General features: G+C 57.1%; 4 protein-coding genes across 4 annotated transcripts; all 4 read left to right on the forward strand.

The window, feature by feature from the left end:
• Positions 1–2,070: 2,070 nt before the first annotated feature.
• Positions 2,071–3,270, forward strand: LBRM_33_2740 (conserved hypothetical protein; the record flags this gene model as incomplete). Its single annotated transcript, XM_001567992.1, has 1 exon — positions 2,071–3,270. One exon carries the CDS (start codon positions 2,071–2,073, stop codon positions 3,268–3,270), a length of 1,200 nt encoding a protein of 399 aa, XP_001568042.1.
• A 3,527-nt stretch (positions 3,271–6,797) lies between these two features.
• Positions 6,798–8,558, forward strand: LBRM_33_2750 (conserved hypothetical protein; the record flags this gene model as incomplete). Its single annotated transcript, XM_001567993.1, has 1 exon — positions 6,798–8,558. The coding sequence occupies one exon, from the start codon at positions 6,798–6,800 to the stop codon at positions 8,556–8,558; it is 1,761 nt and encodes a 586-aa protein (XP_001568043.1).
• An 874-nt stretch (positions 8,559–9,432) lies between these two features.
• On the forward strand, positions 9,433–11,487 carry LBRM_33_2760 (putative recombinase rad51; the record flags this gene model as incomplete). Its single annotated transcript, XM_001567994.2, has 1 exon — positions 9,433–11,487. One exon carries the CDS (start codon positions 9,433–9,435, stop codon positions 11,485–11,487), a length of 2,055 nt encoding a protein of 684 aa, XP_001568044.1.
• Positions 11,488–14,315: 2,828 nt separating this feature from the next.
• Positions 14,316–15,137, forward strand: LBRM_33_2770 (conserved hypothetical protein; the record flags this gene model as incomplete). Its single annotated transcript, XM_001567995.2, has 1 exon — positions 14,316–15,137. A coding segment is annotated over one exon (822 nt), but the record flags the coding sequence as incomplete, so codon positions are not given.
• Between the last annotated feature and the right edge of the window lies 1 nt (position 15,138).

Below are 15,138 nucleotides of genomic sequence, written 5' to 3' on the forward strand. Positions count from 1 at the left end.
GTCTCGCTGTGCTTGGGTTCGCCGCGGCTTTTGCTGTTTTTTGTTGCTCCGCGTCTCTTTAGCTCCCTCTGGCTTGGGTTGGGTGGCGGTCTTGGGGGTGGCTTGGTGTTTTGCTTTTTTCCGCTGGCCTCGTCTGTTCAATTGTGGGGCCCCTTTCTCCGTGTGGTGGGTGGTTTCTGGCGCCATCCGTTGAGTGCGTCGTCTTGGTGCGTGCTCTTTTCCCTTGCGTGCGTTTTTGTTTGTGCGTGTTTCCCTCCCCGCGTTTTGTGGTCCCGGGTTTGTTTTTGGCTTCCATCCGGTTTCTTCCCTGGGCCCCTTGATTTGTTTTTCCGGGGCCGCCCCCCGGTTGGTTTCTTGGCCCTGCCGGGGGCGCTTTTTTTTGTTTCCCTCGGCTGGGGGGCCGGGTTTCCCTTGGTTTCCCTTTTTTTTTTGGTTTTTCGCCCTTTTGCGTTTTTTTTTCCCTGGTTCGGTTTTCCTTTTTCGTTGCCTCGGTTTTGTTGGCGGAGTTTTGGTTGTTGGTGGGGTGTTCCTTGCCTTTTTTGGCGCCTTTTTGTCCTCGCCGCCTTTTTTTTTTGGGGTTGCCTCCCCCCTCCGTTTTTTCTTGGGGGGGGGGGTGGTTTTTTTCCACCCGGCTGTGGGTCCATTTTTTCTTTTTCCCCCTTTTTTTCTTTCTCTTTTTTTTTTGGTGCCCTTGGCTTCCTTTTTTTTTCCCCCCGGGGTTGTCCCTTTTTTGTTTTGGGGGGGGGTTTTTTTTCCTTTTCCTTTTTTTCTTCCCCCTTTCTTTTTCCCCCTTATTCCCTTTATTTTCCCTTCCCTTTCCAAAAATCCCCCCTAAAGAAAATATAAAACCCCCCCCCCCCCCCCCCCGTCACATGTCTTGGCGGTGATGACCCCACCTGCTTTGTTGGCCGAACACCCCTAGTAGCGTTTTTCTGGTGTTCTCGTGACAGCTGAGGACTTCGGGTAGGTGTCGGCAGCAGAGGGACACGGGCGGTTGTAGCGTCACCTACGCCGATGCAGGAGAGAGAGGAGGCGTAGGGTGGAGGCAGCCCGTGCTGGTTTCTGCATATGTGCTTTCTTCCGACTATCAAGAGTATGCCAGCAAATAATTACAGAGCGAACGATTTCGCCAAGAAATTCGCCGAGGGCAGGTTAGATGTCTGTGCTGCAGTGCGAGGATCGTACGAATGCGAGTCGCATAACTGCCCTTCGTGCAGGTGCATCAGCTCGCTGCCCTCTTTTACGGAGCTCATACGCGACTCAAGGGTGGCGCTCTGCGCTCTCGTAGTGCCGAGATGGCTGACAGCCACCCGTAAACTGAGCGAGGCCATAGGGACGCGCTCTGCCGTCTTGGTGTATGGAACGACTTGTCTGCATTGATAGCAGTTGTGGTTATGGAAGAAGAGAGAGTGGGCGGCAGCAGTTGGCCAGCGAAAGAGCGAGACCACCAATTCATTCGTTTCGCCAGTTTCTCTGTGCTCCTTGAACCTTCCCAACATGCTGCTTCTCGACTCCTTCTCGTTCTCTTCATGCTTTGCATTTATTTCCTTTCTCCCTTCTCTGAATCACGTGTCCTCCTAAAACCTGCACACCCATTCCCATACATGTGCGCATGATTGTCCCCTCCCCCTAATTCGGTGTTCGTGCCATCTTTTTCACGAGTTCCGACGAAGGGCTGTCGCACTGACGCGGTCTTTCTTCTCTTCCCCCCCCCCCCCCACGAAGAGAGACCTAATCACGAGAGACGGAGCGTACGGGGGCTGCGTCGTCGTCGCCGTCGGCGTCTCCCGTTTTGCTTTGCTAGCGTCACTTTACCACACGAAGTTGCCACTGTCTGTTTGAGGGACGCAGCCATTCGACCCGACGCGTCGGCGCTGATGCACGTCAGTTATATCCTGTCAGCTTATATTCGACGTCTCACTGTAGAAGAACGAACGCGCATACGTTTCCTCACCTGCTGCTGGGAGCTGTCCGGAGCCTTCGCTTCGTATTGCTTCCTCTTTCTCTTTTACGAGATTTTTATCAGCAGCTTTGCTGTTGAGTATACCAGACCCTTCTCAGCTAGGGGACATGGGTATAAGGAGCACAGGGACGATGCCCACGGGCGGCGGTGACACTGCGATGTCATCCGTGGCGGAGCGCAACGTCCGAATTCTGCGCTACGGCTCTCTAGTCATTCTCGGTGGCTATGCAGTGGCAATTTGTTACAAAATGGGTCTCATCGCTCAAATCTTGCCGGCCGTCATTAACCATCCCCTGGAGTCGGCTGTTGAGGTTATCAAGACCCGAACGCAACCGGTAGGCGATGCGAAGCGCTTTGCCTTGGCCCGGTCTCATTTGACGGCAACGTACAGCCTCGCCGCGTCCGGCATGCTTGTACTGACAAGTGGTGTTGTTGCCTTCCGCTATGCGCCACACATTCCTATTGCGATTCCTGTCGCCACCGCCTTAGTGCCGGCAGCGCTGCTACTCGGCATCCCCAAACGGCTCATGCTCCCTGGAGCCCGTCTGCTGTGTTTCTTCACGTCGTTAATGTCTGCGGGATATGCACTGGGGCCTGTCGGATGGGTCGCGCAAGACACCCTCATCGTCTTCGTCCTGCTGACGGGCTGCACCATGACGGGCATATGCGTTCCGCTCTACCTCACACGCGGCATGATCAGTTATGTGGTGAGCGCGCAGGTCATTTCCTGTGCCTTGTCCATCGCTCTTGTCACCACTCCTAAACAGTCCAAGCCCACCTCTCCATTCAGCTCACTCAAGGAGCAGTCGGGAGTGAAGATTTTTCTGAATGGCGACATCAACGTGCTCTTCACGATGCAGCTCCTTTCTAACGTGGGGGTTTGTGCTTGGCATACGCTCCCGGTCATTTACCACTGCGCAACGTGGCACGGGTGCGAGGCAGACCTGCGAGAGTCGATCGACCCGGTGAGGGAGGCGTTCGGGATTTGCGCTGGTGCGACGTATGTAATGTACCGCTGCGTCCGTTGGGCCTGTCGCCTTCTCATACGCCGTGTCGTGGCAGAGAGCAGCCAAAACCCGCAAGGAGGACAGGGGCAGAACACCTGGCTGGCGCTTTCGAATTACTCGTTGGATGTGAATCATGCGAGCGGCATCGTGTCGAGTGTGGTCATGGGCCTCTGGTATGTGCGCGCCGTGTCGCTGCTGCAGAAAGGTGACATGGAATCGTTACTGAACCAGCTGCGCGTTGTCTGCACGCGTATCTCGCCGATGAGTCTGCTGCTCGGGAGCTCTGCCATACGGCAATGAATAATCCACCGTTTCTTCCCCGGTTCTGTCCTACTCGGTTTAGGCGGGGGCCCGACCGCATGAAGGGCAGAGAAGAGGGTCTCTCACAGGAGCAAAGCAGCGAGAAGAGGGAGAGGGCTGCATGAGTGATGTGCTGTGTCGTGTCAGCGTGGCAACGGTAATTCCATCAATCATCCTGATGCGTGCGAGCATGGCTGAGCTCTCCTGAGGAAGACAGGAAAAATGCGGAGACACAAAGAGGAGCGAAACGACCAAGCAGCCGTTTCTTGACGCACGCTCGAGAAGGAATGGGAGGCGCATGAGCAAACAAGAGTGAAAATACAGGCGAGGGAGGCGCCTCTTTGTCTATGCGTGTGTACTTTGGCCTTTGAAAGCAGTGGCAGGATCGTTTTGATCCCCGCCATTCTCTTTTAAGCCCTTTCTTATTCTTGTTATTATCATAATAATTATTTTTTTTTGCTCATGTTGTTGCTGTTCTCCCCTACTCATGACGTATTGTGGCACTCGCATGCGCTGGCCGGCATTGTCGACATCCGCTTCGTGTCCATTTCCTCCCTCTTTCCCTTCTCGACGCTTTCCGCGTACGCGGTGATCTCTGTTACCACGTGATTTGTCTGTTCCTCTTTGTGTCCACTGTCTTAGAATAGTGAAAAAATGCACCAGCGCATAGAGTGGAACGACGTATTCAAGACGAACGTACGCACCGATGCACATACCCTTCTCCTCTCTCCTTGCACCACGTCATCTTCGCACATTCGCAGCTCTTCTTCCCTGAGGTGTTCACGCGGACGGGCCGATGCGACAGTGCTGGTGCGCTGCCGCTGGGGCCCTCAGCTTATTTCACTCATCTTCCCACACTGGGGAGCCCCAGGGCAGTCGGACGGGCCGATCAGCACCCCACCTTGTCGATGTTCCACTTGTCCACTCATGGACAGAGAGCTAGGCAAAGGCCATTGACCCTGCCTACTGCTCCGGTGCGATGGTGTTGCGAGCCTTGTTGGTGGGATGCACCCGTTGCAGAGCAGGGAGACCATCAAGTGGCGCGGCATCGATGGTGACATTGAGAATTGGTGTGCATTGGAAGACGCGGCGCCACTCACCGGGGTGGGTGTGGTGGGGTGCTACTGTGCTCCTCCGTGCTGCCCTGTAAACAGAGGCACTCGCGCGCGAGAAGCTGATGTGGCCGTGCAACGATGTGCATACTTCAGAGGACCACGCCGACACCGTCTTCGACGATGCGGCGAGCAACGTTGCAGAGGATGTCCTCAAGTACGTACCATGCGGCACAGCGGATCGACATTGTTTGTCTTCTGAGCACGCGGCAGAGAGGCTCTTTCGACGATCCGAGACCGCGTTTCGCGCGTGTGACTCTCTGCTACGTAGATGCGGTCGTGCACTTTGCGGCCGACATTCGGAAACGCTTCCGCATGAGTCTCGCCACTAAAGTTGCCGAAAGAGGCGCACTACCAGGCAGTGTGGCAGTGCTCACAGGTGTAGCTTGACGCGCAGCTTCGGGCGTTGGAAGCGCGCATGGTGAAAGCGGCCTATTGAAGACTAGACAGCCGTGTGCCTGCTGAGTTCCGCGCCACGTTTCCTGACCATGCGAAGGATCTATGAACATGGATCGCCAGTGTAGCGGGGGCACTGCTGCGCACATTGATGGTCGATGAAATACAAGAGCTTCTCGCGCGGTGGTCCCGTATCGTCGGAAGGGTGCGACTGTCAGGGGTTGCTGGCAGATTCGATACCAGTTGCAGCACAGCCATCTGAACCAGTTGAAGGCTTCTACCCCTGGCTTCGTCCAGCAGCTGTTCAGTCTCACCGGTGTTCTGCAACCGAACACTGCGCATCGCTTGTTTCTCTCTCTCTCTCTCTCTCTCAGATGGTGATCGTTTTGGTCTGCGTCAGAGCAACCAGCGGCGGAGTGAGCGGGTCGTTGCAGCGGAAGGAGAGGAGACCTACAAGCAAAAGTGCCGCACTCCTGCAAGGAGCTGAACGTGCGTCGTGAAAGCGACAGATGCCGTTGGAGCAAGCCCGTGCGGAGGGTCTTGGAGGACAGTAGTCGAGCAGGGCGCACGCTGTCCACCGGGCGACGGGTGAGGGAGCCCTGGAGAAGCATCTTCGTTCGTCCATGTCACGCTTCCCATCTCCCACAAAGTCGAGGCTCGCTCACGGCAGGTTCTGCCTAACCGTACTGCACCTGTGATCGATCGGAGCGCTGAGCGTGTCCGGGTCATGTGCAGGCGTGCCTGTCATGTACCAAAGCACGCCGGTATGTGATTCAGCCATGGCAGAGATGCCCACTGCCTTCTCTCCCCGCCTCTCTTGTGCGTTGTTAGCCGCACATGTCGAAGCACCTTTTATGGGCTCACTTTATGTCTGGATTTTGTCAGGTGCAGCAGGTAGAAGAGCACGTTGAAGCAGCTGATGTCGTTTGTCCGTGCGGATATGTGGCTGAGGGCGAGCGGTTGAGGAGAGAGAGGGAGTGGGAGAGGGAGAGGGGAAGCCGACAGTAGGATGGCAAGGTCAACACAAAGAAGAAAACAACAGAGGGAATGCAGTCGCACCTTCAAGGGCCTCTCGATCACCCCCTTCCTCCTTCTTCGCTGTCCCTCCGATTTCCTTTGTTCGTTTCTTCGTTGTGTTTGCTGATTCGCATACGCACGCGCTACTCCCTGCTGGCCACCTCGCAAGCCCTGCACACACGAATGCGTATGGAACTTGATGGACCATTTTGCTGCCGCCGCTGCTGCGAATCGGTCACCCCCCTCCCCTTTGTTTGTTTCCCTTCTGCGGCCCACCGGTACACATCGATACGTCTGTACATACTACACTTGGCCCTTCCTCCTTCCTCGAGCGTGTTTTCGCTCTGGTTTCATTTCTTTCGTTGGACATCTCTCTGTGCTAGTATTCTCATTCACCTCGTTCGTTTCCGTGCGTTCTCCACTATGCATGAGTGCATCCCTTGTCCATGTGTTGCCCCCCTCTCTCTCTCTCTAGCGCTTTTTTGTGCGCGTTCGTGCGTGCGTCTCGGGAGTGCTTCGTGCATCTTCTATCATCCTGCATTTTTCTTTCTCCTATGCTGTTGTTCTTCTGCCACTGTATCAGCAGCGTGCGCGTGTGGATGTGCCATGGACGGCGTTCAACCTCTTAGCACCTTGGCTCCGTTCATAGAAAGTTTTGTAATGCACGTCAGCGGGCTGCCTCCGTGCCGCGCCTGGCGTCTATCAGCGCGTATGACGGTCTAGCTTTCCAGCTGCCCGTAAGTGGGGTGCCGCTTGCGAAACTAGGTACTTGCCTGTTCCCCCCTCCCTCCCCCAACATCTCCTCTCTGTTTCTCTCTGCCCCTTGGCTTAACACGAACACACTTCTTCATTTCTCTGTTTTTTTTTTTTTTCCCGAGCGTCTTGGTTACCTCACTCTCTGCGTGCGGCGTTCTTATGGGTGGGTGTTGGGTGTGGATGACACGCACAACGGCTCTCCCTTTCCTCCCTTGTCTTCATTCGAAAGAGGAATGCAGAGGAAGAATGCCCACAGAAGAAAAAGCGACAGTGAGCCCCACAAATCGCTTCGCTACTCAACATCCTGGCGATGACGTATCGAGTTGGCTTCGGCGACCCTACACGCGGACGATCTCGAAGGAGATCCGCACGACACTGCAGCTGCAACGCTCCTTCGAGGATATACGAGAGCAGTGGCGGGATCTATGCGAGACTTACACGCACGCAAGGGTGGAGTCTTCCTCCTGTCGCATACGGCAGGCGGGCGAGGCGGTCCTTCCACATGGCACTCGCGGTGTGGTAGATCGCCTGATGAGTCAGTTGAAGTCTGTGAAGCAGGAGTTGCTTGCGCATCTCTCGAGGCTCTCTGGCGCACTCACCGTGCTCTCTGTATCGCTACCGACAGAAACCTCGGCGCCCCCGTTGCCTGCCTGGGTGAGCGACCTGATGGAGTGCAGCGATCCGCTCAACGCGCGTACGGTTCGCGTGGCGCAGAACTCGGAAGCGATGCAAAGTTACCTGCAGGCGATTTGGCTGGCGCGGCGAGTGTGGGTGTGGTCGCTCTGCTTTGCGAGCGTCACGATGGACCTAGAGCTGCTGTCGGGCAGTGTCAGTGTCGCCGCGGAGCTCTTTTTTGGGAATGCCTTCGCCACAGCCATAGTCATAGCCCCAGAGCGAAATGGGGTTGATCATGTGAAGAGCGATGGGCTTCTTCTCCACAGCACCTACGACATAGGTGGCGCCATTTCAGAGAGGCTCCTTTATGCGACTGTAGCAGCAGCAGCGTCAGCGTCCTCTGAGAGCGGAACAGGCAACGCGATTTCCTGCTTTGATGATATCGATTCGCCACCGCACATCTTGGCCAAACTGGATGATGAGGCGTGCGAAGTGGCTGCCTTCTTTGGCTGCAGTGTCTCGTGGGCAAAGTGTGCTGGCGACCCCGTAGGAGGAGCATACTCGATGCATGTGGACCCACACACGGTGGCGGTGGCGTGTGACGACCCTACCCCTTTGTCAAAGACGTGTGGAGCAGCGCCGGTACGCGACATCTTTTGGGTGCAAGCTGCTGCGCTGTGCTACAGCGCCATTGTCTGCGACGACGCAGCCACCACACGTCTGCTTGCGGTATTTGAGGCGGCGAAGGACTCCTTTCCTGTGGAGGAAGCGGAGAGGTTCGCGCAGGGGGATTTAGATGCACCCCTGACCGCTGCAAAAGTGCCCGATCAGGCGAACCCGCCGCGGCAGCCTCCAGCGCTACAGAGCGCCACCGTAGTTGTGCTGCTCGCGGCGAAGCTCCTCGTTGACGAGGACTTCAACGCTCTTCAGCAGCTTCTTCGCCGTGCTGGATTCGACGGCGGCGATGATAGCCGCCCTGCGAATGAGCAGGACTGCCCGAGATCGTCGCTGGCAACACTGTGCCCACAGGGTGTTCTTCTGGGTTTCCTAATTCGCCTTTTGGTAGAGCACGTCGTGCGAAGACGATGGACAGAGCATAGGCTGGGGCAGGCTTTTCGACCCACCGAACCGTTCGATATCGGCGCTGGTGACGCCGTGGCGGGGTCAGGTGAAGCGAAGACTTCTACTCGACATCGGCTGGCGTGTGCGCTGGCAAATGGTGTGTCACCTTTGGCGACTATGGAGCCTGACCACCTCGACGACCTCACAACCACTCCGACACTCTTCCACGGGACAAAACACCTCTGCAACGCTTTGCAGATGTCCACACTGCACAACATGGGCGGCGACTGGCCACTGCCTCCAGCACTGCTGAGGGGCGTCTTTGCGTAGGACACTGCTGAAAAGGCGAGTACGGTACCATTCGGTGCGCGAAAGCAGCGTACGCCTCGTCGCACAGCGCACTTCAGGGGACTCAAACTCAGCAGTTTCACTCAGACTGAAGTAGTGCGTTGATCTTGGAGGATACTGTCCCTCCCGTAGCCGAGGACGACGGTGTCATGGGCCAGCTTATGCATCCTACTGGGAGCACACGGCAAGCTGTGCACAGGCAAAGCAAGCAACATTGAAAAACAAATATACGTCTGCTGGCCTGCTGCCCTGAGCAGGCGGCGGCAGCTAATCGCATCGGTGCGACCCACACTGCTGTCATTATCCTTTAGAAAATGATCTTTCAGCTTGGACTGGGCTCTGCGGTGCTCCTTTGTGTGCTTCCCTCTTACCTCTTCGCCTACCGCTGTACCGTTTCGGAGGAGCAAAAGGCGGAAGAGGCTACATCTCCTGTGACTGTCTTCGATTCGCTGACGAGACACGCCCCCCCCCCCCCCCCATCACGTGCGACAATGAAAGCCTGTCGACCCTTCACTGACTTCCCCGTGTAATCGGATGCGCACACCTTCTTTTCGTCCCCTACTTTTGAATGCGGAGTGGATGCGGGCAAAGCCCATTTTCTCTCCATGTCGCCATCAGCCGAGACACTTGCAGAGATCACAGTGCTACGGTGAGCACAGAACAATTAAAAAGGGGCCTGGGGCAGGCCCTCAACGTCTTGGAGAGGGATTCATTCGAGTTGATGCGTTGCGCGCCACTCGCCTTCTACAGTGCTTTCATTACTGGGCTACCATTAAGTGCGACGCGCTTTGCTCTTTTTTTTTCCTCCATTGCCCCCCCCCCTTTTCCTCACTTCCCCCCCTCCCCCCGACTCCACATGGCACTGATCGAGTGCTCCGAGTCGCTTTCTTCCGCCACAAAGGCGAAGCTGCGGGACGCCGGCATCCTCTACGTTTCGGACGTAGTCGCCCTCCTCTCCTCTAAGTGTTACCACGCTGGTGATGACAGCGAGGACCAGGTGCTTTCAGTGTTGCGGCATCCCAGCGCCCTATTGAGGCATCAAGTATCAAGGAGCGACTCCCGTCCGCCGCGCCGACTGAAACCTGATACTCCCGGAGAGCGTGGTGGCGCTTTCGATGATCAGAGCGAGCCAGCCCACATCTCGGCGCTACGAGAGACGGCGATGCGATCGACTCTCCGCAAAGTGGCTGGCGCGTCAGGGTTTCTGAATCTTACCGAGGACGAGGTGAACGAGATTGTGGAAATGGCGATACACGCCACAGTAATGGCCGACGAGGCCTCTAAGAAACATAGTGTTACTGCTTCAAGCGCGCAAGGGAGGCATTCCTCTTATGGCGCGTTATCCTCTTCGCCTCCTCGTCCTCCGGAGTCCCCATCTCGGTTCACTAACTCTGCACCCAACACACGCGAGAACGCCCATGCGACTGACAGTCACACTGGTGCAATCCCGGGGTGTCGTACGCTACGTGAGCTCTATGCGGAGGTCGAGGCCCGGCAGGCACGGGGTCTTCCGACCCATGTGACAACCTTTTCTCGCCAACTCGACGGCATACTTGGCGGTGGCATTCCTGTTGATGGCGTGACCGAGATCAGTGGCCCTCCTGGTGTTGGGAAGACACAGCTGCTAATGCAGTTAGCTGTTAGCTGTGCCATGCCAGTAGAGTTCGGAGGGATGGGTGGGGCGTGCCTGTTCGTGGATACAGAGGGCAGCTTTGTAGTGGAGCGCTTAGAGCAGATGGCGACGGCGGCGGTGTCGCTCGTGCGCACCATTCTGTTCTCTCGATCGTCGCTGCCACGAAGTGAGACGGCCGTTGCGCCACCAGCAGTTACGCGACAGCCTCCCGGCTCGCATAGAAAGCGATGCCGATCTCCACCACTGGGGCCCCACACGGTGCCGTATTCACACGGTAGTTGCCCGACGACGGGGGGCACACCAGGTATTCAGGAAGAGTTTACTGTGGAGTCCGTGCTGCAACGCGTCCACTACGTTCGGGTAACAGACCTGGCAGGACTACTCGCGCTCCTATACAGTCTACCGTCGTGGCTTGAGGAGGAGCGCAGCGACGAGGCGAAGGCTGTTGACACGGGGAGCACAGCTGCTACGTCGACATGCTCTTCAAGGCAGGACAAGAGCGCAGGCAGCGGTGTGCGCGCGACAGTGCGGATGGTGCTGATCGACTCTATCGCGCTGCCGTTTCGCTCCTCTGACGACTTCCATAGAGGCAATTTCGGGAGGAGCACAGGTGGTGGTGGGGACAGCGCCATGGATCTACTCAGCTACACAGGCAGAGGTGCCGCGCCTAACAGCCTCCTCTTGCAGTCCCCCCACAGGCTCTTGTCGAAGCACGGACTCTGGCAACGCTCGCGGCTGTTGTTTCAGTGCAGTACGCTGTTGGAGCACGTGGCAGCTACATTTCAGCTGGCTATCGTGGTGACCAATCACATGACAACCAAGACACTGCGCGACGTTGCCTTGAATCACCCCACCAACGGAAGCGCAACAGAAGGACCCGCTTGCTCTGCTGCAGCTGCTGAGGGCAACGCCGGCCAGCTGCGGCAGAACGTTCTCGTTCCGGCCCTCGGCGACATGTGGAGCCATGGCCTCTCTACACGGCTTCTGCTTTCTTTTCATCACTACGATATCCCAGTCTGCAGTTTTGTCGATCTACCAACTTCTCCGACGACCGCTACAGTCTGCACAGAAGACGTCGTTTACTCCCTGACAGCACGGCAGCAGGCTTCTTTACGCAGCGTCGCGCAGCACCGGGTGGTGCGTGTGCTCAAGTGCAGTGGCCAGCCGAGGCGAGAAGCGTGCTTCCTTATCACGTCGAAGGGGATCCGTGATGCTCGCAAGGACATGGTGTCGCAGCGTTTTGCTAACAGTGTTGGTGCCAGCGAGTCGCACCAATAGACGCGCTCACTTGTGCCACCTATTCGAAAAAAAAAACAGAGGACAAAATGGACGTACATCGCAACTTCCTCTTTCATGCTTTACTTGCGGGAGGGGGGGGGCGGGGAAGTTCCCCAGAGATGCGCCACTCCAGATGTGTCTCCACGTTGAGTCACATGCCATAGCACACAGACGCATGCTGAAGTCACCAAGAACGAACGACCACAATAACTATGTCTGCCTCAGAGGACGGCATCCTCGCTTTTCGTTCTTGCGTTTCCGTAGTGCTTGCACGTCATCCTCCGCCACTGGCAGCAGAGCGTGAGTGCCTACGTCGGTACTGATGGGCAACACACCCAGCAAAGGAGACATTCTGCTCAAAAAAGAAAGTGCCACATTGAGTGTCCCTGTCACGTACCTCCGCTGGGGAAGGGTGGGGTAGCCGCGCTAGTTGCATGTGTAACCCACTCCATTAGAGGATACAATCTTCGCTGTTGCTCGTTGTCGGACCCTTCCCTCCGATCCATTCCCTTCCAGCGCTGACAGCTTCTCACTGCTCTCCTCTCTTGTGGGCAACCCTCTGGCGTTCTTGTTCCCCGACTGTGCCGTCGAGCAATCCAAGTATGGAGAGGACTACCATCCATTACAGCTATATAATCTCACTTGACTGCATTGCCAGCACCCCTTTCCATTGGAAGAATCTTTTTTTCTCCACGTGCCCACTCCACCATGGAACATGCGGGCGACTTATATCGACCGCGCCTGTCGCACGCCCCTCACATGGGCCGAAGCGGCCGCCGACGCACGCGCTACAGCAGTGCGCCGACTCAGCGATGCGAGCACGGCCCCTGACCCCAACGTCACCCACCCACCCCCGCCTCGCAGGTCGCCACACGTCGTGCATCCCCCTCGGGGTGACACGCAGGCGCCCCACCACCAGGCAGTGTGGGGCCGGGAGTGAGACACATTCGAGTCGCCTCCCCACCCCGCCCATGCTATGCGTGGTACAAGCGTGCTCGCTGTCGCAGGTCGCTCCGGCGCAACGCCACCCGGGAGCTGACTGCCGGCATCAGCAGCGGTACATTGCTCGTGCGCCCCCCCACGTCGTGGGCACGTGGGCCTGTCACCACCAGAAGTGGCTCGGCGTGTGGCAGGGAGAGAGAGAGAGAGAGGAGGGGGCGGTGGCGGCGGCCCCGCTTCCCCACACACCGAGTGGGGTACTGAGCCGTGATGCGACACTGAGGTGTTCCTGGCACCGGGGGTTGACAAGATGGTAGCGAATATATATGTGACAAACAAGACAAATAATTCTCTCATGCACGGCAAATGCTTTTTTCCTTCTCTTCACGCCTTTTCGTGTGAATGTGTCTGGTGGGCTCTCCGCAGCCCGGGTGACTCTTGCCACCTCCAAGTCCGTCTGTCTCTTCTGCTGCTGTCTTTGCTGCTTATGATTATTATGATTTTGCCCTTTCCTTTTCTGCGCCGCTCTACCCCCCCCCCCCCTTCTCATCATCTTTGTTGGCCCCGATACGTGTCTCTGTGTGCCCGTCTTTACGCCTTCGCTTCCTGCACTCGTCCCGTTCTGCATTTTTGGTCTATTTTGTTGCTGCTGTGTGTCGCTCTCGGCGGCTTTTCGTCTGTGGCTGGAGCAAAGGCCTTGTTGTAGTTCTCCGGCCATCGTGAGAATCTGCAGTCCATGGGGTGGGTGAACTTCTTCTTGGGCACACTTGTCGAGTCTCAGCGCGCTCTTTGTGTGTGCGTGTGGGTGTGTGCGTCTCGCTTTCATGATTTGCGTCCCATATACATCGTTGCCCTTCCAAGCCAACGTGGGGAAAGCCTTCCTCAGCAGAGGAGAAGGACCGAGGAGGTGTACCGAGTGGGAGTGGGCGAGCTGGACGGACGTCAAATTCACACGCAAGTGTGTAGCTGAGCATCATCACCACCGCCTCCCCTGTCTCTGCGCGTTTTCCCTCCTTCCCTGATCTTCTTCAAGGACAGCTGATGCGCGTTTTTTTTCCTCTCAATGCGTTGTTTGGTTTTATTGCATTGGGTCGTCTCTCCTTCTCTGTCTCGCACCTCCCTGGCGCTTTTCCTTCCTCGGCCCTATCGCTGCTGCAGAGGTGGCGGCGATACGCAATGGAGGTACCGGGCTATACAACATTACACTCACCCACACATGTGTGTGTGTGTGTTGAGTGAAGCAGTCAAGCAAAGCCGATTGGAAGCCGCGGAGGTGCACGAGACAGGGGAGGGGGGAGGCTGTGGGTGCCGCTGGAGTCTCCCACCCTTTCTCCAGCCTCAGCGTGCTGCTTTCTTTTTTTATCCTTTTACTAAGCAGGTCGCCTTCCCTCATTCCCCGAGAAGGGGTGCGTCAAGGCCACAAGACCGCGCACGACGATGCGTATCCCTAGCCGTGAGAGCGCCGTACGTTGCAGTGGAGAGCTACCAGGCGGACTGAGTCCTCGTTTTTTCTGCTTGTTGTGTGTCCTGCAGTTGCCGTGCGCGTGCTTCCGGCGTTCGTGACCTTCATTCGACCTGCATGCTGTGTTTTTATCCGACTCCCCCACGCTATTCTCTGTCGTGTCCCCCCTGCTGCGATTCTCGCCGCACTTTTTCGCCTTTTGCTGCCCGGTTGTTCGTGCAATATGTCGACGTAACTCCCCGTCACGTGCCATTCCTGTACTCGTACATGAAGAAGGCCCCACAGGCACTTCCTTACGTCGGACACACACACACACACACACACACACATACCCACACAAGCACACCCACATCCACGTACACCTGCGTGTGACCAAAGTACCGAAACACAAGTACATCCCCGGCACTCGTTTCTCTCCCTTTTCCTGATGACGTCTGCTCACCTCTTCCAGTATGCCTTCATGGCGGGCGCATCTTTCTCACCGAATGAGCGCGCCCAGCTCTCCAGCTCCCTCCCTCTTCTTAGCGTACAGACAAAGCGCAAGGACCTGGTGCTCTGGGGCAAGATCTTTGGGTGTAAGGCAGACTACATTATCGTGGAGGCCTTCGATGATGACGCGGTGGTGGAGCCGGAGCTATACTACACACTCGACGAAGGGCACACCTTCAGCCTGCTCGGCACCTTCTCCTCGGTGTTCGCCATGTGCCCAAGCTACAGCACCAGCAGCGGGTTGCAACAGGAGGAGTGGAAGCAGTTCATGTTGCTCGGCATGCGTGGCCCCTTCATCGGGGACCCTGCATACGAGTACCGCGTGAGCAACCCCAGTGCCAGCCATGATGCACCGGAGATTCAGAGCGTGAAGGAGTCGGTGCGGCTGGCCCTCTTCATCGAGGAGTATGACCACGAGTGCCGAGTGGTGCCACGTGGGGCGTACATCAAAGCGGAGCGTCAGTCGACGGCAGCGATTGCGCCCACCGCTGGGGTTGACATTGACGCAGGCGAGCGGGCTGAGGTTCGACGCAATGCTGCGTTTAGCGGACTTCCACGCACAGCGGAGGGAGCACTGTCGCTGTGCAACTACTACCACCTGCGCGCCGTGAACCCGTACCGGCGCCTGTTAGCGCGCAGCCGGAATTCCCTCTTCACCAAGTCCGCCCTCGAGCAGCTAAGTGAACATCCCCTCCTCGATGGCCCCTTCGAGTCCCTGGCAGAGGACGTGCCTTCGGGGACGTGGCAGCTGCGCTACGACG

Source organism: Leishmania braziliensis, chromosome 33 (assembly GCF_000002845.2).
Source record: "Leishmania braziliensis MHOM/BR/75/M2904 complete genome, chromosome 33".
Taxonomy (NCBI): domain Eukaryota; phylum Euglenozoa; class Kinetoplastea; order Trypanosomatida; family Trypanosomatidae; genus Leishmania; species Leishmania braziliensis.